This window comes from Oryctolagus cuniculus, chromosome 17 (assembly GCF_964237555.1).
Source record: "Oryctolagus cuniculus chromosome 17, mOryCun1.1, whole genome shotgun sequence".
Taxonomy (NCBI): domain Eukaryota; kingdom Metazoa; phylum Chordata; class Mammalia; order Lagomorpha; family Leporidae; genus Oryctolagus; species Oryctolagus cuniculus.
In genome coordinates, this window is record NC_091448.1 from 17,721,415 (window position 1) to 17,744,223 (window position 22,809).

General features: G+C 62.1%; 1 protein-coding gene across 2 annotated transcripts in view; it reads right to left on the reverse strand.

Moving 5' to 3' along the window:
* Window positions 1-20,457, reverse strand: part of WNT3 (Wnt family member 3) — a 35,292-nt gene extending 14,835 nt beyond the window's left edge. The window contains exon 1 of one of the 2 annotated variants that reach the window (XM_051825040.2): window positions 20,234-20,457. In XM_051825040.2, coding sequence (XP_051681000.1) covers window positions 20,234-20,313 — 80 coding nt within the window. In that variant the 5' untranslated portion in view covers window positions 20,314-20,457. Of the gene's footprint in view, window positions 1-315; window positions 503-20,233 lie in introns of those variants that run through there. The other variant, XM_008271640.4, reaches the window with a different exon arrangement.
* Between the last annotated feature and the right edge of the window lie 2,352 nt (window positions 20,458-22,809).

Genomic DNA, 22,809 nt, shown 5'->3' on the forward strand with positions numbered 1-22,809 from the left:
CTGAGGCTGGAGCTGCCCGAGGCAGCCCATCCCCCTCCCTGCAGGGGCCAGATGCCAGCAGACAGCGCCAACCGCCAGGGCCAGGTCCCTGAGCACCTCACCTACCTCCACTGCCTCACCTGCTCCCTTACGCTGTGCCCTTGGCCGAGGCCGTCCCCTGAGCTGCTGGCTGCCAGGGTCAGGGGTGCTGTGTACTACAGCAGTCAGACCCCTTGGGGTGTTTGAGAGCATCCAGACATCTGGGCTCCAGCACCAGACCTGCTGGACCGGACCGCGTGGGGAGAGGTGTAGGAAATTGGGTCGTTAAAAACCTACCTCAGCAGCGTGACGACAGGGCGGCAGGAGATGGCGCAACGTGGAGGACCCAAGCTTCCCTGTGAAGTTCTCGGCCAGAGACGTTTCATCGGAATCTAAGGCAGCTTTGATGGGCTGTCAGTTGTGGGGAGCAGGGGGGACAGAGGACGGAGCCACGAGACACGCTGTGGGCAGCCCTTTCCTCAAGACCGCAGGCCTGAGCACCGCGAAAGACTCAAGGCATTTTAAAAATGCTGCACCCAGGGAGCCATCTTCTAGATTAAAACGAACTTAGAGACCTAACAGTCCAACAAGAAGAACGTGCTTTGAAAAATCCTAGCCTGGGTTGTGGCGCAGCAGATCAAGCCACCAGCTGCAGCGCCAGCTTCCCATGCAAGGCCACAGAAGCCCCGGCTGCTCCACTTCCCATCCAGCTCCCTGCTAATGGACCCGGGAAAGCAGTGGAGGACGGCCCAAGTGCTTGGGCCCCGGCACCCACGAGGGAGACCCTGATGGCTTTCCAGGCTCCCGGCTTCCACCTGACCCAGTCCTGGTCCTTGTGGTCAACTAGGGAGTGAACCAGTAGATAGCAGATAGAACACCTCTCTCTCTCTCTCTCTCTCTCTCTCTGGAACTCTGCCTTTCAAAGATAAATCTAAAAGGAAGGAGGAAGAAAGGAAGGGAGGGAGGGACAGAGAGAGAGAAAGAGAGAGAGAAAATTAGGAATCATTAAGATTTTGAAAGGTGGTGAAGATGCTACGGGGTCAGGGGTCAGCCTTACACGCGGCTTGGAGGCTGTTCAGCCAAAACAAAACAAACCATACATGTGGGGAGAGGGAGAGGGGGAGAGAGAAACGGAGGAGAAACTGTGGAAAGTGTTAGAAAAAGTTACATCGGGTGTGTATATGCTTTTTCTTTGCACAACTTTTTCTATTTTTCTGATTAACTGTTGTCATAATAAAACTTGCAAAAAAAAAAAAAAAAACGACAAACAGGCCAACTAACTTGCAGTGGTTTCTGGAGGGAAGGGCGCGGGGGGTTCCACTCCTGGGCCAAGCCGCCGGGCACCTGGCAGCGCGACGCGCCGACACGGGCGGCACCCGCAGGTGCGAGGGCGGCGCTGCGGCCTCCCGCGCCCCGTGCCCCGCCTCCCAGGTGGGATTTGCCCCGCAGCGCTGGGAGGGTTTCCTCGCGCCGGCTCCCGCACTGCGCTGAGCACGCGTAGTGAGACAGCCCAGCCCGGCACCTGGACTTCCCGGCTCTACCAGGGAGGGTCCACGCAAGTTCGAAGAGCGAGCTGCCTCTCCCCTGCGGCCCCGTCCCCAGGCGCGGCGGCCCGCAGCCACCCGCAGCATTCAAGTTCAGCGGCGCCGGGTCCCGCGGGCGGATTCCTCCGCAAAGCCCCTGTGTTCGCGCGCATCCGCCCCTTCGCGGTGGGGGCCGCACCTGTTGGGAGCTCGGCGCCCGCAGGACCACTCCCTCCGCGGGGTCCGCCCTCCCTCAATTTTAAGATTGAGAAACAGCGCCCCAAGTCCCAAGCGAGGCCGAGGACTTGTCCACGCCACGGCCCGGGTCCGCTCAGGGACGTCCCCTCCTCCTCTGACCCCAGCCCCCGCCCCGCCGGCCTGGCCGAAGGGTCGGCCTCCACCTCTCTCTTCTGCAGACCCTGGCCTTGACTCCCCCCACCCCACCCCCCGCATCCCCACAAATCTGCATCCTTAGCAGCGGCTGCCCAGACGGTTTTGATCCGGCAGCGGTGGGAGGTGTTGGGGCATGCCTCCACGCGCACAGCCTGCCCGCATCGCCGCGCTGCGCGCACCGCCTCCACGGAGAAAACACCTCGACGCCTCGGCTCTGCTCCTGCTCTGGTGGACCCCACCCGAGCTCCAGGCTGCCTCCTGCCCTCTGGGTCTCCTGCTCTTGTTTGCTGTTCTTCCTGCTTCCCAGTTTAGTTTTCTTTCTTAGAGATTTATTTATTTCCTTATCTATTTGAAAGGCAGAGCGACAGAGAAAGAGGAGAGAGAGAGAGAGATCGCCCCTCCACTGGTTCACTCCCCAAATGCCTACAGCAGCTAGGGCTGGGCGCCACCGCAGCCAGGAGCTCCGACCTGGTCTCCCAGTGGGTGCCCTTCCGGGCGCATTTAGCAGGAAGCTGGATCAGAAGTGGAGCATCCAGGACTCAAACCCAGGCTCTCTGACCCAGGGTGCAGGCATCCCAGCGGCTGGTCAGCCCTCCGTGCCACAGACATCGCTGCTGGAGAAGCACACTGTGCCAGAAGAGGAAAATCCCTCGTTCACATATGCAGAGAGCGAGCATTGAAAGCCGGAAGATGGCCCCCAACGACACACGCTCAAGAAGATGAGCGAAATGTCAGCGCAGACTGGCTCCAGGAAAGGTGCCCTCGGGAAGTGCCCTGCCTAAGGCCAGGCCTGAGTCACCACGCGCAGGAGGAGACGCCCACAAAATACAGGGGAGACGAGGCGAGGGGGCACCTTCCTGGGGACACTCTGGCTTCAAAGAATGCTGGGGAGCGCTTTTACAGGTGCAAACCCAGCGGTGAATGAGATAATAATGGGTCCAGAGTGGTTAATGAGATTATGAGGAAAGACTGTGTCCTGGCTAAGTAGGTAGTGAGGGAACCTACTTTCTGGAGCACCCAGAATAGCTGTTGTGGGGCCGGCGCTGTGGCGCAGTGGGTGAGGCCGCCACCTACATTGTCGGCATCCCATATGGGCGCTGGCTGGAGTCTCAGCTCCTCCACTTCCCATCCAACTCCATGCTGATGTGTCTGGGAGAGCAGTGGAGATGGGCCAAGTGCTCGGGCCCCTGCACCCCAGTGGGAGACCTAGAAGACGCTCCTGGCTCCTGGCTTCAGACCGACCCAGCTGCGGCTGTTGCAGCCATTTGGGGAATGAACCAGTGGACAGAACTCTTGAACTCTGCCTTTCAAATAAATAAATAAATCACAAAAACCTAAAAAGAATGGCTATGATCACTCATAACAGCCAGCATTCACTGAGCGCTGACCGTGCCAGGGGCTGCATAAAGCACTTTCCGTAGATACCATTTCATTTACCAAAACCCCAAAGACGTTATTATCATTCCCACTGCACGGATGGTGATATGTGTTCAGAGAGGTCAAGAGGCTTGTCTGAGGTCACACAGCTGGGGAACGGCGGTGCTGGGACGGCCCACAAAGCATCGGCGGAGACTCATTAGGACAAGGTCTGCGTGGTGTCTGCTGGTGGAGGGAGGAGGTGTGGGAGGAAAGACTCAGGTCTGTCCAGTTGCTCAGGCTGTCACTGGCCTCCCAGCCCTGTAAATGCACACGCCAGGGCCCTGGCCGATTGATCTTTTTTCTTTTGAACGTTTGCACAGATCTGTCATGCGTGAGCATCATGTGTCGGTATCTCATGGGGGGGGGGCTGGAGGAGTTTGTGCGTGAGGACACATGAATTCAGGTGGCCACAGAGAACCCGAGGTGGCAGGGGGTTCATGCCCTGAGCGACCAAGCCCAGCAGACATGGACAGATGTGGGCACCAAGGTCCCCAGGGAGGCCAGGGTGGATGACGCAGCTCCCGGCACCTTCCACACTGCAAGGTGCCTCCTGTCACAGCAACGTGCCCGGGATGGGGTGCTGTTTCCACAAGGAAACTGAGGCTGCAGGTGGAGGCCGAGGAGCAGCCTCACCCCAAGTCCCGATTCGCTGCCGCCTGGCTGCGTGGTGTTCCCCCTTCCCCTGATAGCCAGCGTATCCCTGCAGAGTGCGTGTCCCCAGCGCCATGTGTGCTGCACTGGGCTGGGTGTGACAGGGATAGGCACGACTTTGTCACATCCTTAACCTGGAGGACGATCGCAGAGACGGATGCCCACCGGCCTGGTGGAAGCAGGGAGACACCGGACGAGCAAGAGCGCCTATAGGAGGTGCGGAGGGAACCAAACCCCATGACCCAGGGGCACCCAGGAAGGAGGCCGGGGCTGAGGGCCTGGGGATACGTTCAGATCCCACAGGACCCACAGGACTGTGTAGGGCTGGCCCCCGGGACAGGAGCCTGTTCCAGCCGGAAGGAGCCTTGGGGTGCCCTTGCTCAGACTGTGTGTCGCACAGGGCACAAAACTAAGGCTGTCACATGGGGCTAAGCAGCCAAAGTGCTTGCCAGCTGCGAGGAAGGCTCAGGTCTTTGTGGAATTCAAGCCTGCTTTGTCCGTAGGACACACTGTGCCACCTGGAGGAGGGTGACAACCGGAACTGACACCTTGCAGTCCTCAGGCTGGGTTAGTCTTCCCAAGGGCCAGTCTGTCTGCAGGCTCCAGAAAGCCCCAGAAATCCCCTCCTTTGCCCAGTCCAGAAAGGTCTCAGCCTCCCTCCCCCAGAATCCCCGGTGCTTCGTCCGCTGAGCAACTCTGCTTCCTGACATGGGTGCGGCATCCCGCCTGCTTGTATCACCTTTGTCCCCCTGGGCCACCCATGTGGGCCCCGGTGCAGGGGGAGACTTGCCTGCTCCTGCCTGGAACCAGGGCCCCAGCCTTCTGGGCTCCACCTCGGCCAGCCACTGGCACGTCTGTCCCACACCTCCTGCCCCACCCCGGCATGTCCAGCCCCTCTGCCCAGGTCCCCACACACCCTCCTGTCGTGCAGCCGGAAGTGTGGATGGAGTGGAATAGAGCCCTGTCCAGTGTGGAAGGAAGAGGACAGTGACCCTCTGACGTGGAGTCAGCCCGCAGGGTCCTGGCCAGCTGGCACGCGGGCAAAGGGATCCCAGCGTGGCCCCCCAAGTCAGGCCTGGCTCCCCATCCCCAGTACCAGGGGAAAGCCCTGATGGTGGCTCCTGGCCCCAGGAATTTCCCTGCCTCCAGCCCAGATCACCTGCCTGGGTCAAAGTCCCCACAGATGTCCTGCCTGCCGCAGTCCTGACACCCGTGGCCCTGTACAAGGGTCTGAGATGGTGACACCAAGAGTGACTCCAGGAGCCTCTGCCTGCTCTGCAGCACTGCTGGCCCGAGGCGGTCCCTCTGCCGGTGGTCCCAGGTGAGGAGCCCCCGCCCCAGCCGCTCTGTCTTCCTGGATCCACCATGAAGGTGCTGAGATCTCCAGTAACTCCTCTCTCTCTCTCTCTCTCTCTCTCTCTCTCTCTCTCTCTCTCTCTCGCACACACACACACACACACACACACGTGCATAAAAGCCATCCCCACAGTGCCATGGGTTTCTAACCTGGGGAGCATGAGTACAGTTTTAAAACTTACAGGTGGGGCCAGCGCTATGGCGCAGCGGGTAAAGCCGCCGCCTGCACTGCCGGCATCCCATATGGGTGCTGGTTCCAGTCCCAGCTGCTCCACTTCTGATCCAGCTCTCTGCTATGGCCTGGGAAAGCAGCAGCCCAAGTCCTCGAGCCCCCGCACCCATGTGGGAGACCTAGAAGCTCCTGGTTCCTGGCTCCAGATCAGCCCAGCTCCAGCCGTTGCGGCCCTCTAGGGAGTGAACCAGCGGATGGAAGACCTCTCTCTCTCTCTCTCTCTCTCTCTCTCTCTCTCTCTCTGCCTCTTCCTCTCTGTAACTCTGCCTTTCAAATAAATTAATTAATCTAAAAATAAATAAATAAAAACCTTACAGGTGCCCAGGTTGTCAGCGTAGTCATGGTCATGACCAAGGAGAGGAGCTGCCCAGGCCCAGGGGCGGCAGCCGGCTCACCCGAGTCCCGATCCCGTGGGTCCCTGCCATGTCTTCCTTAGGGAGGGCTCAGCCTCCAAATCAGAAAAAGGTAAACATCACCCACTGCAAAGAGGCCACAGGGAGGAGAGACGGAACGACATACAGAGAGCTCTCGTCACGGTCCCTGGCATGTAGAAGGTGCACAATGAATGCTACTGCCACGGCGCTGATGGAGCCCACTGCCACCTGCTGCAAGTGCTTTCCATGTACTGACTCATTTAATGCTATCGTCACCGCCGCCCGGATGGGGAAACTGAGGCAGGCACTGGCCAAAGCCGCCCAGGTCATCGGGGACACGGCCGGGCTGGCTCCAGAGCCTGCAGACCTAACCACAGGGCTCTCTGCTCCCTGGGAAGGAGGGGGATGACAGAGCCCCCTGGCAGCTGGGTTCTGACCCCAGACTCATTGGAATGCAGAGGCTAGAGAGGCTCCCAGCCCCACGGGTGACAGAGGGAGTGACAGGAGAGGAGGCCTGCGGGCGAGAGGGTGTGCCGGGCACAGGTGCGTAGAAACGTCATGAGAGCTGGAGCTCCCTGGGGTAGAGATACGGTACACAGTACACGGTCCATGGTCCATGGTCCACGGTCCGCGCCTGGTTCCTGACTGCACCACAGGAGGAAGGCTCCAGCCCCGGGGCCGGCTCATTCGTTCCCTCATGAACACATTCACTCACTCAACTGAAGCCCTGCACCACTCACCCACCTAGGGGACGCCTGGGGGAAAAGTCAGCGGAATCATAGCCTGGGGGCTGAGCAAAACAAGACCACAGGGACTGACATTCGAAAGGGATGCGAGGGGCCGGGCTGGCGCTGTGGTGCAGCGGGTTAAAACCCTGGCCTGAAGCGTCGGCATCCCATAGGGGCGCTGGTTCTAGTCCAGCTGCTCCTCTTCTGATCCAGCTCTCTGCTATGGCCTGGAAAAGCAGTGGAGGATGGCCCAAGTGCTTGGGCCCCTGCACCCGCTTGGGAGACCAGGAGGAAGCACCTGGCTCCTGGCTTCAGATCGGCACAGCTCCGGCCATTGTGGCCAATTGGGGAGTGAACCAGCCAATGGAAGACCTCTCTCTCTCTGCCTCTCCTCTCTCTGTGTAACTCAAATAAATAAATAAATCTTAAAAAAAGAAAGAGAGAGAGAGAGACGGGACAAGGCGATCTTGTAGACGGCGTTTTCCAAATGGGGGTCATGGTTGTTCCCCAGGGAGGAAAAGCCTTCTGGGTTAAACACTTTGGGAAAACAGGTTAGAGACAAGAAAACCAGACTCATCCCAGCAGGATTCCAACCAGCAGCAGGGGCTGGTCCTGCATTTGCCCCCAGGAGCCCCCCTCAGGAGAGACCGCCTACCTGGGGACGTGGGCAGGAGCCGGGGAGTGGAGGGAGGCAGCTCTAAGCTGAACTGGGAAAGATCCCGGGAAGTTAGGGAGCAGGTGGAGGTGGGAAGGGAGGGAGTTTTCAGTAGAGGGGGCGTCTGAAAGACAGCGGGGGCGGGGGGGGGGGCCTGGGAAGTGGAGTCCTCAGCAGGGGGTTTGCCTCACGGCGGGCTGCAGGGCCTCGAGAGACCAGAGACCCCAAAACTGGGATTTAGAAAACAGCTGGCATCAACTTGTGAAGCAGGAGGTTTGCACCCCTCAACCTGGAGATCCACTGGCAAGTAGGAAGCCCCACGGACAATGCACCCCACATGCACCACGGCCCACGCTCACCACGAGATGCAGCTCCGCGCCCGGGAGACGGGAGTGACAACTGTGGCGGGTGCAGAACACTGAGCGGCACGCGGCCCTGAACACGCAGCCCTGAACGCGGAGCCGCACGCGGCCCTGAACACAGAGCAGCGTGGGAATGATAGAAACGAGCAGATTGTGGAAAACCAAGCGCAGTCTAACACTGCGCTTACACTGCGAATGACGCGCAAAACCATTGCTTGGGCATTCTTATCCCGGAGAGCCACTATTCTAAAGTAATGGAGTGAATATGCAAAACTCAGGTGTGGAGGGAGATGGGGTGGGGTGAGCAGGATCCCACAGAGACGGTGCCGGTGCTGGGGCCACGTCTGGGCTTCCCCTCCAGTGGTGTCAGGAGTTACAGAGCTACAGCTTGCACGACAGCCATGCACCAGCGCACCAATCCTTCCTCACTTGGACGTCTCTTCTCACAGCTGGGCAGGCCCCTTGCACCTAAAGGTTGGGTGGACACAGTGGCTCCCTCCCTTGGCCTCCCAGGACCCTCAGCTGTGCAGGTGGAAATGGCCAGGGTCACGGCCACTGAGCACGCTCACACTGAAGTCACACAGCCCAGTCCTTGAGACCCTGATAGAAGTCCCCGGAGCCACTGCACCTTCCAGGGAGCGGCAGCCTTTTGTGAGTGCCTTGGCCGATCAGGACACAGGTCGGGCCATGCCACAGTCCCCACTGCCTTGGAGCCACTGAGTCACGGACTTCTGTCGGGCGCCACTCGCAGCTCCTGTCTTCAGAGAGGTCACCAACCTGGGATAAATCCACGCCAAGTGCAAGTGTGTGGCTTTCCCTGAGCGTGGCCCTTCCTGCTTGAAGGAGGCCAGACCGGGCGGGAGCCGCATGGTGGAACCCCTGGCGGTGTGCCTGGACTCTGCTCCACTCAGTCCCTGTGGACTGCGTCATCCCCCCATCACGGTGGCCCTGACATTGCAACTTCTACCTCCGTCTACAGAGGAGGAAGCGGAGACTCGGAGGTCTTTCAGCAGCCACCCAAGTTCCAGTGCCACAAGGTAGCACATCTGAGATTTACGTCACAGCTGGTTCAGGCCCAGAGTGCTCGCTCTCTCTCTCTCTCTCTCTCTCTCTCTCTCTCTCTCATGCCAGGCTGCCTCCCAGCACAGAGGCCAGACGCTCAGGGCTGGGCCCGCAGGGAGATCACAGAGCGAGGGAAACGCTGTCCCAGAGAGTGGGAACAGAGCCTGGACTTGAGCTTGTGTGGGAAGGAGGCTGACTCATCGGCCATCAGCAGAATCCTAGCCGCTCCTTCAATGCCAAGGGTGAAGCGCCAGGCTCCCAGGGACCCGACACGACCCGACCAGCACGAGAAGACAAGACAGGTGCGACAAAGAGGTGGCCGAGAGCACTAGATCACGCAGGAGACCGGCCCGAGGGTCTGCCCGGGTGGGTGGCCTCACGGGGGCACGGGGATCCAGACAGGCAGGGAGACTGGGCCCCGTGCCCAGCACGTGACCGGCTCCCTGCAGGATCCTGTCATCTGAGGACTCTCTGGGAGCCCCGTGCTTGGCTCAGGTGAGCACAAGGACCACAGACACCCGGCCCCACCCACAGGTGGCTCACAGTGTGGTCAGTGGAGCAGAAACCCCTAGAAGGGACTGGGCTGGGGCCAGGTGCTGAAGGGAGGCAGCGCCAAGGACCACGCAGTGCCTGGAGTGTGTTCTGAGGAACGCACAGTTCACAGAGCCACGGGGAAAGGCGGGGGCCCACGCAAGGGCATGGGGCTGGGAGGCGCAGCACAAACAATAAAAGAGCTTAATGATGGCAAAATGCACGGCTTACTCACTGCCCAGACGCCAGAGCTCGCCGTCTCTCCTGCGTTCCGCCCTTTCATCCTCACGGCGGCCGCGTGATCCCATTTTACAGAGAGAAAACTGAGCCTCGCAGAGGTTAAGGTCACCTGGATATGAAAGCAGAACCTCGCGGAGCTGGGCCTGTGGGCCACCCAAGCCAGGCCTGACCTGGGAGAGCCGCACCAGGTCACAGAGCGAGCCTGTGGGCAGGAGGGCCAGGCTCCGAGGCCTCTTCTGCCCCCGGACAGAGCAGACAGAAAGGGAGCGCCCCTGAGGCTGAGAGCCGGGAAGGCAAGGCCCGAGTTCAGCCAACTTCTCTCTCTCTGGAAGGCCGGCTCATCCCCAAGCCCGAGCGGGAGATGGTGACATGGGGCCCAGCTGTCAGCCGCTCGCCCCCTCCACCTCACCCTGGGTACCCCTGCCTCAGCCGCTGAAAATGGCCTTGACCACGCCTCTGGCCACCTGCACTGTGTCCGCCCCTCAGGAGGTGTGTCCCAGGCACAGGCCTGTGTGGCTCAGAGATGGACCTACAGCCACAGCCACAGGGCAGGAGCCCTGGGGACCCTGGGCCCGGCTGGGCTGACCAGGAGCTCTGAGCCTGACTCCCGCCCCGCTGGAGGCATCAGTGGCCTGTGAGAGTCCTCTTGCCCAGGCTAAAGGCAAACAGTGCACGCAAGGGATCAGGAAGCCGGAGAGAGGTCAGAAGAGGAAGAGGGCAGGGACCAAGGTGCGCAGAAGCTGCACCCTCCATCGTCCTGGGGGAGCAGAGTCGGAGAGAGACGCAGCGGGTCCTCGCGAGCGGCCCCACAACCTGCAGTGACCTTCACAGCCCTGAGAGTAGGGAGAGACCTCAGTCAGACCTCAGGAAGGTCTTCCTGGCCACGGTGACAGGGGGTGACGTCCAAGGGTCCGTGAGGCCTGCTGGACCTGGCTCGGGGCCGCTGTGTCACGGTTCACCAGCTGAGGAGCCCCAGGCTGGGGAGACGCCCTCCCAAAGCTTCAGGTTCCCATCTGTGAAATGGGGATAACAAGAGTAGCCGTCTCCCGGAGTGACCGGCAGGCCGAGTCCTGGGACGCGGGCGCAGCACGGACCGCGGGCTGCCTGCCACCTGTTGAAGCCTGGACCCCACCACCTTCCTAGCTCCTTACTCGCTGGGGCTGTTTGCGCGTCAGTCCCCTCACAGGCAAATCGGGGATGGAGCTGCTCTGGCTTTGAGGACAGTGCGTCCCGAGTTCATGGACCCCTCTCTTAACAGGTGGCTAAGAAAGACCCTGGAAGCTCTCCCTGCAGATGCTGCAGGTGGGTGGGACGGAGGACCTGGCACACGGGGTCGGGCACTCTGTGAGCCCACTCAAAGCAGGCACCAGGACCAGGGCTCTCTAGAGGCGCTGTCCATGGGCAGAAGCAGCTGAGAGGGGCCAGGACCCAGGAGGCCCCAGGTCCTCCCTCGCTGGCCATGCTCCTCCACGCCACCTTGAGGCTCCAGCCGTGCTGGGAGCCAGGGAAGGGCCTGAGCCGGTGGCGAGGGCCCTGCTGCTCAGCCTGTGCCATCTGGGCCTCCCTCTGGCCATTGGCTGGAGAGAGACTCCCAGGAGAGACAGCAGGTGCTGTTGTCCGGTTAGAAGGAGCAGACCATGAGGGAAGGAAAGGATGGCGACTTTCTTGAACACGAGACTTCTGTAGGCTCCAGACAGGCTGATGCTAAAGAAAACCACGGGATTCTCCCAACCGAAGGGCAGCCAGCCGGGCCCCTCCCCGACAGGGCAATGTCTACTCTGCTTTCCCGTCCTGTGTGCCTGCCTCTTTCCAGAAAGGAGTGGAAGCAGCTGACAGGTACAGACAAAGAGCTGCCCACACAATACAAGGCTGGTGCCTGCCCTCAAGGAGCATAAAACACAAACCCCAGCAGATGAAAGGCAAACGGAACACAGAAAGGCAAGGTCCAGGTAAAGGAGCAGACAGACGTGCCATTCAAGGCCACTGCCGGAACAAGGGCGCAGCTGTAAGTTTAAGGCCATGCAGGAGCATGGACTGAACTCTGGGATTCCCAATAGTAGCACATAAAGGCAGCACACTTGATCAAAAAGGAGAAAGTGTGCTCGTTCCTTAGGGAGGAACAGAGCTGCATGTTGACTTGCAAAAATCAAGTGAAAAATTATCTATCAGAAATACTCCCCCAAGAGGCTGGCGCTGTGGCATAGCAGGCAAAGCTGCCATCTGCCAGTGCTGGTATCCCATATGGGCACTGGTTCGATTCCTGGCTGCTCCACTTCCGATCCAGCTCTCTGCTATGCCCTGAGGTTGCAGCAGAAGATGGCCCAAGCCTTGGGCCCCTGCACCCACATAGGAGACCCAGAAGAGGTTCCTGGCTCCTGGCTCCGGGTCGGCGCAGCTCTGGCTGGTGCGGTCATTTGGGGAGTGAACCAGTAAATGGAAGACCTCTCTCTCTCTCTCCTTCTGCCTCTGCCTTTCAAATAAATAAATAAATAAATAAATAAATAAATAAATAAATAATAAGAAAGAAAGAAAGAAAGAAAGAAAGAAAGAAAGAAAGAAAGAAAGAAAGAAAGAAAGAAAGACAGACTCCTCCAAGAAGTGGGATCAGGCAAGAAAGAGGGTCCGGTGCAGCTGCTTTCCGGTGTGTGCATGCCGGGGACCAGGTGCAAAGGAAGCAGCTGAAAGTCATCATGGAGATCCCTGCCTGAGCTCCTTCTCGTTTCCCTGGTGAGAAAAGTGAGGCCCCGGAAGCCCAGGTTCAGCCAAGGTCACTCCCCCTTCACTCCAGGGGCAGCAAGATGCCCACAGGGCCACCACTGCCAGCAGCCCGGTCCCGGCTGTCGGCCTGATGGTGTGGAGAGCACCCCAGCGACTCTGCATACCCCCGAAGAAGACACTTCTCAGAGGTTCCCAAACAGCATCCCTAAAACCAAAGTAACAGCCTTCAAGTTGAAGGTCAAGGGTAATCTTGCCTCCAAACCATGAATAAGCAAATTCTTAAATAAGGAGACCACTTTGGGCCTAGAAGGTGCTGGAAGGAAAAAGTCTTTGGGCCCCACAGGAGGTAGACCCCAAGGCTCCCTGCACGGAGCACGTGCGGCGCCTTGTGCCCTCACGGGTAGGAGGGGATGGATCAGGCTCTGGATTGCGGCGTGGGCAGATCAGTGCACCACACCTGCTCAGCGACACAAGGGCCTCTTCCTGCGCATGCGCGGCACCAGTCCTGCCAATGGCGATCTTAGAGCTAAAGGCCTCAGCCCCTAAGCAAGATACGCGCAGTGATCTTGAGAGAGAAAACAGCACCCAAATAGGAGATCTTTGCCAAGGAGCTGGCCCAGGAAAGAGAAACCCAGGGGCACAGGAGCTCTCTCCAGGCTGCCTGCTGAGATCCAGGGTCCCAGCACCTTGGGAGACCTGAGGGCCTCCGCAGGGCAGGGCTGTCAGCCCTATGACCCGAGCCAAGCAGGGTCCGAGCTGGGCAGAGCACGCGTCTGACCTGCTGGTCAGCTGAGGAGCGCGTTCTCCCCGAGCGAGGAGGGGGCAGAGGTCCATCTCCCCGTGGCTGTGGGACGCTGGGGGCTCGAGCTGGCTGCGTAGGTAGGCGGAGCCTCCGTGCTGGACACGGGCTTTAGAGCAGAGGAGTGACACCCTCAGAACTGCGAGTTAGGAAGACAAGTGGCGAGGCGCTGGGTGGGGGCGGGGCCTGCTCACCAGCACCCTGAGCCCCGATCTGCATGCCTGGCCGCTGGCCCTGGCTCGGCAGATAAGTGGGTCTCTGCGCGGGGGGCGGGTGTCACAGAGTGGCCCGCCCCACGGACCTGGGCGCAGGGTCCTGCAGCCCCCAGCCCCCTCAGCGGCACAGACACACCTCGTCCCCCCAGGTTTCCAGCTCAGTGGTCTGCACCCATCTCCCCGGGCACCAGGCCTTTCCTGGCGGGTCTCAGAAGAGCCCTTTTCCCCCAAACCCCTGCCTTGCCATCTGGTCGGAATCGCCGCTCTGTGACCTGCTTGGCCCAGCTCAGGCCTGTGGGCCTTCGGTCTCTACAGCAGCCCAGGAGGATGGCCAGGCCCTATGCCCTGGGCCCTGGAAAGCTGGGCAGGTCCTGGGGCCACTTGGCCGCAGAGCTGAGACCCCTGCTCGCTCCTCAGGGAGCCTGCCCCTCCCTTCTCCTCTGCTAGAAATGCAAATTCCTGCAGCTCAGAGTCTCGGGGTCCCGCCGCACCATTCCTGGCACCTTCTGCGGGAGCTTTTGCAAAGCTCACTTGCCTGCAGGGGAAGCGGCTGTGTTACCATCATCGTCCATTTTGCAGGTGAGAAAGCCGAGGCCCGGGGAGGTTCAGGACGTGCCTGGGCTCTGCCAGCTGTTTGACAACACAGTGCTGCCCCTCCCCAACCGCACAGAGCCAGTCTCCAGGGTGACCTGCGTGTAGAACAGGGCAAGACCCCAGAGCTGGAAACCCACGGTCAGCAGCTTATCCAGCGCCCCCACGAGGCCCAACAGCACACCTGAGCCCAGTCCCCCGGCCCCTCCGCCCCGCCCTCACTGCCCCTTCCTGTCCCTAGCACGCGTCCGCGCCTCCATCCTTCCCCTAGATGTATGGGTGTGCCTGACATTTCTGGAATTCACTCCACACACCTAATGAGGCCATCTTGAGAGGGCCCGCCTCAGGGGGAACCAGGGAGCTGTCTAGTGTCCCCACCCTGACCCCTGCCAACTGTCCCCGGCTGTGCGAACCAAGCAGCAGGCAGACAGAGAGACACTGCCGGCCCGCCCGCACCTGTGCAGCCTCAGGATGGAGCAGCGAGGCTTCTCGGCGTCCCCGTGGCATTGCACAGGCGTCACGACGCCGGTCAGTGTGAACACTGGGGCTGCAGGTGTCCACACAGCAAGGAACGCAACAGAACGGGCCTGCTAGTCAACAGCACAGACCAGGCTGCAGACAGGAGCCTAACCCAGGCTGGCCAACCCCGCCCGCACGGCCTGAGGCCACTGTGCGCTCCCCACCGCAGGCTGCCAACGCCAAGGAACTGGCTTTCAGGCCTGAGCGTGGGGGGCTGAGAACCAAGCCACAGAAAAGGAATGAACTGCAAGGAAGGCTTTCAGAGGCAGCCGTAGGACAGGGCCCTGGAGCTGCCACTCGGAAGGTTCTAGAAACCCTCTACCCAGGTGCGCTAGCTCTTCACCTGCCCAGAAGTGGAGAGAGGAGCCCAGGGATCCTCCCAGCACAGCCACTTCCCAGCCCGTCTCCATGGGCCTCTGCCTCCTCCCTCTCTCCCACCGTCTCCACCCCAGGGCCTGTTCCTGCTCTTCTGGGCGAGCCTCTCTCTCTCTCTCTCTCTCTCTCTCTCTCTCTCTCTGGCTGAGTGCAGGGAATTCCCTCTGGCAGCAGGAGAAAGAGGGACCGCGCTTGGAGCCGGGACAGCCACAGGGATGAGACCGCCCCACACATACCTCCGCCCCCCAAAGAATGTAATTAAGCAGCGGCCTCAGCTAGGAGCCAAGCTTTCTGCCTTCCGTCTATAAATCACCCTCTGAATCATCTCTCAGCCCCTAGAGCAGCCCTGCCGCCACGCCCCCTGGGAGCCTGCTCCCCGCCCCCTCCCAGGCCAGCCCCAGGTAGCTCCAGGTCCCAACTGGAAATGGCAGAGGCTGCGAGAGTCTGGCAGACGGTGGGGTGGGAAAGGATTAGGGGAGACTGGAGCACCTTCTCCACCCTGTCCATCCCCGCCCCCCGCCTTCCCAGGCAGGCAAGGAGCTGAGGGTTAAGTTCGTCTGGCCCACTGCTTGAGAAAGAAGCTGCAGGCTCGTGGTCACCAGTGCCAAGCATTAGGAGACCAGCTGGCTCTGCAGAGAGGAAAACAGAGCCAGGTGAGGCCAATCTAGTAGGGCTTCTTGGAAGAGGCAAATCTGGATTTAGGACTTTAGCTGATAGTCTGTAGAGAGCGGGTAAAATAGCTAACCCTTCAACAGTACTTATAGAAGCACCACTTTAAGAGCTGCACATGCATTTACTCATTTAATTTTCACAGTAGCCCTGCGAGGTAGGTTCATTTCACAGAAAGACAGACTGGGGCTTCGAGAGGGGAACTGGCCCTGCGAGGTTACAGCCAGGTGCGAATGTGCGGGGCCAGGCTGGCCAGGCTGGCGAGGCCGGTGTCTGGGGACTGGCTTGGCAGCAGCGGGCAACCAGTGCTGGCGTTTGGATCTGGAGGAGTTGCCGGGCTGAAGGCGTGGACATCCACGCTTCACAGGGACCAGGCTGGCCCCCGCCAGAGCCCTGGGGACTTGAAGCTCGGAGGACCCGCGGGGCTGGGGGGAGCCAAAGCCAGAACCCAGACTCAGGTTCCCCCATGGCAGCTCCGAGCAGTTTGCAGCACACAGGACCCTGGAACCCCGGGAGCGGGGTCAGGCACACTCTGCCTCACTGAAGGCAGCACCACCACCGCTCCTCCCTCCTCTGGGGCTTTAGGGGGCCCCTGGGGCTCACCCGGGGTGGGAAAGGCCCTCCTCGGCCCAGGGGCCCCATACCCTGAGGCCGGAAGAATCTTCCTCTGTCCCAACTGTGTCCCTGCGAGGGTCGCTGGCCGCTCGCTCGGAAGGCAGTCACCTCTGCCCCTGGAGCCCAGGCTCCTCACCTCCTACCCAGACCAAGGAGACCCCTTGCAAGTCTCGAGACAGCCCCGGGCCACAGCTCCCCGTGCAGTGAGTGGCTGAGAGATGCCAGCCGGGGGGGGGGGGCTGCCACACACACCCCCGCTGGCTGCCTCCATTTCCCCACCTGTCATGAACCCAGATGCCAGAGTTGGATCTGGCTGGGTCGGCCACCGGGGAGGCAGCGGCAGGTGCCTGCTAAAGGACTTGGCGCCCAAGCCCAGCTCCTGTCCCCTTGGTGGGGGCCAGATATCCCTGGCGCGGCTGCTCAGGGCTGAGGGGCTGAGGGCCCAGGCTCCACCCGGGGCTCCCCTCTTGGCCCCTAGAGAGACAAGGCTGCAGACTGACTCTGGGAGGACTGTCCCTGGTGGCAGCCCCTTCCCCCACGCCTCCTCCCACCCCTTAAAGCAGGTTCTTCTAAGGACAGAGCACAGCTCGGCTTGGTATTATTATAACGTTTGACCTGTTTTCCTTTTTTTAACCAAATGTGATCCTGTCAGAAGAATGCCAACAGATCAGCCACTGATTTTTCTCCCTTGGGACACAGAAGCCCCGCCCACAATGGGGGTGGGATGGACAGGAGCTCTGTTAACTCACTCCCAAGAGACCCCAGTCAATTTCCCCTCCACATTCCCCCAGGGGGAAGCCTGCCCCCAGGGGTAGGGGTGCTGGGGGGGGGGAGACCACCCGGTGAAAGCCCGGCCATCCGATCTGGTATCTGCCCATCTGTCTGTCTGTCTGTCTGTGGGATGAACAGTCTCCAGCCAGCTCAGCTCCAGCCGGCTGTAATTCCTGCCTGTTACAAGTGTTAACACCTGGCCCGGGGCCTTCCTCCCCGGCAGGCTCCAGGTGCCTCCCTGGGCCCAGCCCACTGACCCCCACGGGGTTTGACTGGACATGTTCACCAGCCTCTGAAGGGCCGGTGGAGATGGGAGTGGGCGGGGGCGGTTGCCGGGGACACTGAGGCAGGGCCTCTGCTAGGGATGAGTCCTGGGGCGACGGAGGGGATCTCAGGCGTCCTACTTCCCAGCTCCCTGCCTATGTCCTCGGCAAAAGGCTTCCACCCACGCTGTGAGCCGAGGCAGGCTGGTGGCTGAGTGGAAGGTGAGACAACAGGGCCCAGGTGGGTCCCTGCTCCTCGGTCACAGTGGTCACCGGGACGCCCGACCCGGGCAGGCCCCTCTGGAATGCGGCAGGCGCTGGGCTAGGCCCTCATGCCATAGGTTCATTTCCCACCCCCCCATCCCCAAGGGGAAGAAAGACAAGTTTCTCCACCAGGAGCTAACTGGGACTGACAAGGAGAATTCTAGAAATCAGGGCTCTGTCACCACTCCCAGCCCCAGCTCTGCCCCTGCTTCCAGGAGGGTCTGTCTGAGGCCCCTTTTAGCTCTTGGGGCACAGGCCTGAGCAGGGTCGGCTTCCGGGGGGCAGGGGTGCGGGGCTGTCCCGCAGGGGTGGCATACACAGAATCCCAGTGAGCCCCTCCCCCGGGGGACTCTTTGAGCTGCGTGGGCCAAGAGGGTGATGGGCTCAGAGGCTGGGAGGACTGGAATCTGGCTGCAGAGTGGGAGTGGGGGTCTGAGACCCTGACACGGGGACCGGCCTCTGCGCCAGCTCCCAGAGCACAGAAAGGGGACCTCAGACAGGAGAGCCGGCGGCCAGAGTCCCAGAACGCAGAACAAGCGGGTGCCGAGGAAGGCGCTGGGAACCCGGATCAGCTGTGCCCCCCGCAACCACCTCCCGAGACCCTTGCTTTGTGCCCGCCCATCCCTCCACGGCCACCAATGCCCACCAAGCACCCGAGCTCAGGTGTCACTCCCCCCTGACAGGTCCCATGCCTGCAAACATGAGCACAGCCCTGCAGCCACGGGCGCAGCCACGGTCACCGGCCGGAGGGGACAGGGTCGCAGGCAGAGCGGGGCCGGGCCTTCGCACGGCCACAGACATGAGGCCCACTCTCACACTCACAGCACAGCCAGGTCATGGCCACGAGCAGTGATGCTCGTGCACAAAGACATCTGTGGGGCTTTCCTCCTACATGGTCACGAAGCCACGCGTGCAGGCACGCACACTCACGCACTCACACACATGCCCAGTCATGAACACACTCATGACCGACCTCTCTCTCTCTCTCTTTCACACACACACACACACATACACACACACGTCTTGTCTCAGCTCAGACAAAGCGCCGTCCCTGTCCCCCCCCACCCCAAACAAGCCATGCCCGCAGCACTGCACTAGGACCCGGTATCCATCTCCCAGGTTTGCCCGGTGGCCCCATCCAGCCACTCCGGAGACCCCATTGCAGACCAGACCCTGCCACTGCCGCCACCGCAGCCTCAGCCCCATCCCCACCTTGGCCCAGGAAGTACTCTCCTCCGGTTTACAGGGTAGGGGACCGCCCCCCCACCCCAGCCCCTGGCTCTTTCTCAGGTCCCTGCCACTTCCAAGGCGGCAAGCCTTCTCCTCCTACCCTCCCCCTACATCTGCAAAGGACAGCAAGGCCTTGGCCCTGGGATGGGAGAGGGTCGGAAAGGCACCCCACCTCCCCGCACTGGCCGATTCCCCACCCCGGAATCCATGGTTGCCCCGGGGAGGTCTCAGGCCGGTCTGGCGCCACAGGGGAGGGTGGGCTGGGCAGAAGAAAGACTTCCCTTGGGTGTGCAAACCCCAGCACCCTCCAGACAGAGCCCTGGGCTGTGGCCCGTTCCTCTCACCCTCACGCCCCCTCCCAGAGACTCCCAGACACCAATGCTGCTGATGCCCCCAAACAACTGGAGGAGGAGTGGGGGTGCCCCCAGATGCCGCTGGCTGGGCTGGGGGTGGCAGGCAAGGAGAGCGGGGCTCACGCCGGCTGTGCTGCACCCTGCCGGTCCTCCTCCCCGATCCGAACCCGCACCACAGGGGCCGCGGCCCCACTTCCCACGGATCCCAAATTCTTCCTCCTCGCCTCCCAGCCCCGGGCCGAGGCTCTCCTCCATCCAGGAGGGGGAAGATTCTTTAATTAAAGTTTTCCGGAATGCAGGGGGCTGGCGACCGGGGAGAGGCGGGTGTAATTTAGAGAACTGGTTTCTGTGCGTCTTCCCCTCTGGCCCCTGGGACCTGCAAGTTGGGGGGGGTAGCGAGGGGCCGCTTGGGAAACAAGGGGACTCCCTGGAGCCGGCGCCCCCAAGCATGCACAGCCCCCCAGGTGCTGCACCCGGTCCCCCGGCCTTATTTACTGAAATGTCTTTTGTATCTGCGTCTCCCTCCCCTTTCTCTCCAGTCTTTGGTTTTCCAAAAGGGATGAATGTGACATGGAGAATTGCGGTGCTGGGCAAAGAACAACAAGCCTGCGCCTTCAGGACAACTACAGGTCCAAGGAGCCCCCGTGGCTGGGGTGGAATAGGCGAGAAATGAATAAAATTCTCATTCAATGGCATCTCGGAGCAGCAAAGCCCATACGCACTTTGGAGGCACGGGATGAATCCAGAGCGGTGGAGAGGGAGACCTGCCGAGACCCTCCACTCCCCTGCCCCGTGGTCCCTGAGGCCGGTGGGGTCTGCACGACCAAGGGGAAGGGGCTTATTGTGGATGCAGCCCCTCGATGGAGGCGCCGGTGGAGGATGGAGGAGCCGGCAGCGCAGGGACAGGATGCTTCTGCCCATGAAGACCCCAAAATGGAGAAGAGGAGTGGCTGGGCCCCGGGGGCGGGCGCCGGACCTCCCGAGAGGCAAGGGCCAGCAAGCGGGGGTATTCCAGGGCCCCCAGCCTGGGGTTGGGCGAGCGGGCTGGGCTCCGAGACCCAGAGCCCTCCCGAGATGGGGAAAGTCCTAAGGCTCCGCGGCGGGTGGCAAGGAAAATGGTGTGCTTCCCAGAGAAGCCAGGAGTTGGATTCCGAAGGCGACAGCGGCGCGGAGACCCAGGAGGGCTGGGCGCGCTGGGGGCTGCGAGGGGGCACGAAAGCAGGCGACCCCCACCCCGGCCGGCGCCCTTCGGCTCCCCAGGGCGCGACGGGGAGGTCGGCGGCGCGCGCGCGGCGGGCGAGTCTTACCACCAAATTGGGTAGCCGGCGAGGGCCCTGGTGCCACCGAGCAGCAGGCCGAGGAGCAGCCGGAGCAGGTGGGGCTCCATTGGAAGCGGCGCCGAGGAGGAAGTTTGCCCGCGACCATGAAGAGGGGCAGCGACGCCCCCAATAGTTGGAACAAAGTCCACTTGAGGTTGGAAATGACTTTCGGGCTTGTCAGGAGCGCACCTCCGCCCGCGGCCGCCCCCCTCTCAAGCCCAACGCGGAGCAGCCGGGTCTGAGGATGTCAGCGCGCAGCCAATCAGCGCCCGCGGCCTAAGGTAAGAGATGAGTCTCGAGTTCGGCCTGTCAATCACGAGCCCCTCCCGCCCGGCCCACAAGTCGGCTCGGCGCAGGGCATCGCCCAGCAAACTTGGGCAGAGCCCGCGCCCCGGCACGGCGGGGCCTCGGGGCCGGTGGGGGCGGGGGCCGCGGCCCGCTGGGCCCTGGGCTGGCCCTGCAGCGCCGCGGCCCCCCCGCCGGTCGGGTCCCGGAGCTGGGGTTCTGGCTCGTCGCTCACGTGGGCGGCCGGTGGGGGCGGGGGGGGCGGCCGCCGTGGCCGGCTAGGGGCCGCGACCCCCGGGGGACTCGAGCCCGCGGGGGGCGTTGGGGGGCAGCAAGCACAGGGGTGTTGCCCGAAGCCCGGCTCGGGCAAGTCGGGGCCGGGGGTGGGGTGGGATGGGGTGGGGCGGGGGGTGGGAAAGGCAGCCCCTCCCCGGAGGCGGCCTCGCGAGCCCGCGGGAAGCCGCCTCCCGGGTGTCGGGGCGGCGCGCGGAAGATTCTGCGAGGCTCGAAGGTCTGGCCGCGGGCGGCGCCGGGGGACGGAGCCGAGTGTCATCCGAGTCTTTTGTCAGGGATCAGATCGGTATCGGGACCTCCTGCTGCCTTTGCATTTCCTGCAGCTGACACCGGCGGCCACTTGCATTTCCTGCCGGCCCAGTCGGCCACTTTCTCCTCCTCCAGGGGCTCGGCCGAAGCCCGAGACCCGCAGCCCCGTTTAGATTTTGGGGCCGCACCATTTGGAGTCCTCGGAGGTACTTGCGGCCCCGCAGGACCCCCGGACCGGCCCAACCCAACCCTCCTGCCGGCCGGGCCCTTCTACTGTGAGGGGGCTGGGGGCTTGCCGTGTGGACACCAAACGCGTCCCAGGATCCCACCTTTCCCATAAAGAAAAACGCTCTTGCAGTCCTTCCTGAGCACCTGGGGTGGGGGGTTCTTTCCAAGGAATTAGGTCTCAGCCCTGAGGGGTGCTGAGGTTGTGGTCAGATTTAGGGGAACTCAGCCCTGATCACCTGGGCGCCTGCCCACCCAGACCCCTTTGGGTCTGGAGGCACCCCAGCCTGAGATGGAGAAAGCCCGGCCCAGGAGAGGCGGCCGAGGGCACTGCAGAGGAAGGGGACAGAGTAGGAGCGCCCCTGAGCCCGGTGAGGCCAGGCTCAGGGGCGCTCCACGAGCCTGGCGCGGCTGGAGGGAGTCCCACTCCGGGAGCCAGACATTCCTGCCTTTGATGTGGGCCGCGCGTGCCCACGGCGAACCCGCTGCCCCTGCGGGTCCGCGAGCCCTCACCGCACGCGGCTGCTGCCGGGGAGCGCGGGGAACTGGCCCCGGGGCAGCGAGGGTCGGGAGAGCCGTCTGGGCTTGTCACGGCTTCTGCCGCGTTCCTAGCCCGGTGCTCAACTGGAGGGGGTTGAGATGAAAGAGAGGAGGGAAGGGAGAGACCAAGAGGAGGGCAGAGACTCAGAGACACAGAGACATGGGGGAGGGGGCAGTGGGGAGCCTGGGCCAGGGTTCGAGGATGGCAGGGAAGGGGCCAGGGAGCTGCGAGGCACAGAAAAAAAAAAAAAAATCCCCGGCCTGCTGGGGGCCTGGGCTGGTGCAGCTGCAGACACGGGGAGCCCTGGCGAGGCCCTCCTGGGGCCCGGCTGATTCTGGGCATCCTGTTTGGGCTTCGCGGTGGGTTTGCCGGTGAGCGGGAATGCAGAGCCCTCCACACAAACCCCGCATGCATCCAGGCCTGCCAGGTCCTGCCCAGAGTCCTGTCCTTCCCACCGGGACTCCCAGGTGTTTTTCGGATCAGAAAACACCCTGCTGGCGTGCAAATCCTGCACAACCGCACCAGGAGTGCCAGAACCCCGGAGTTGTCTTCCTGATGGGGGCGGGGGGCTACCCTCCCTGGTCACCAAACACAGCACTGTGGATTCAGCTTGGTAGGTAGGGGCTGGCTTACATGACCTCGTGGGGTCATTTCTACGCCTCAAGATTTCACAGGTGCCGGCCCTAGGAGGTGAGGGCAGCAGGTGGGCGCTGGGAGAACTCTGAGCCAGCGGCCCCGGGGTGGGATAGGAGGGACTAGACCTTCAGCGAGGGCCAGCTTCCTCCAGGAGGCAAGTGTAGAAGCAGGTCGTGTGCATCGGTGGGCAAGCGAGGGGAGGTGGGCGGTGGGACCCCGGAGCTCAGGGCCGCACGTGCCCGCCTGGGGAGCGGAACCTGCCAGGGCCGCGCGGCGCCCCGGAGAACGGAGGCGTGCATGGGGATTTCCCCCTACTTGAAAGCTCCCCAGTGGA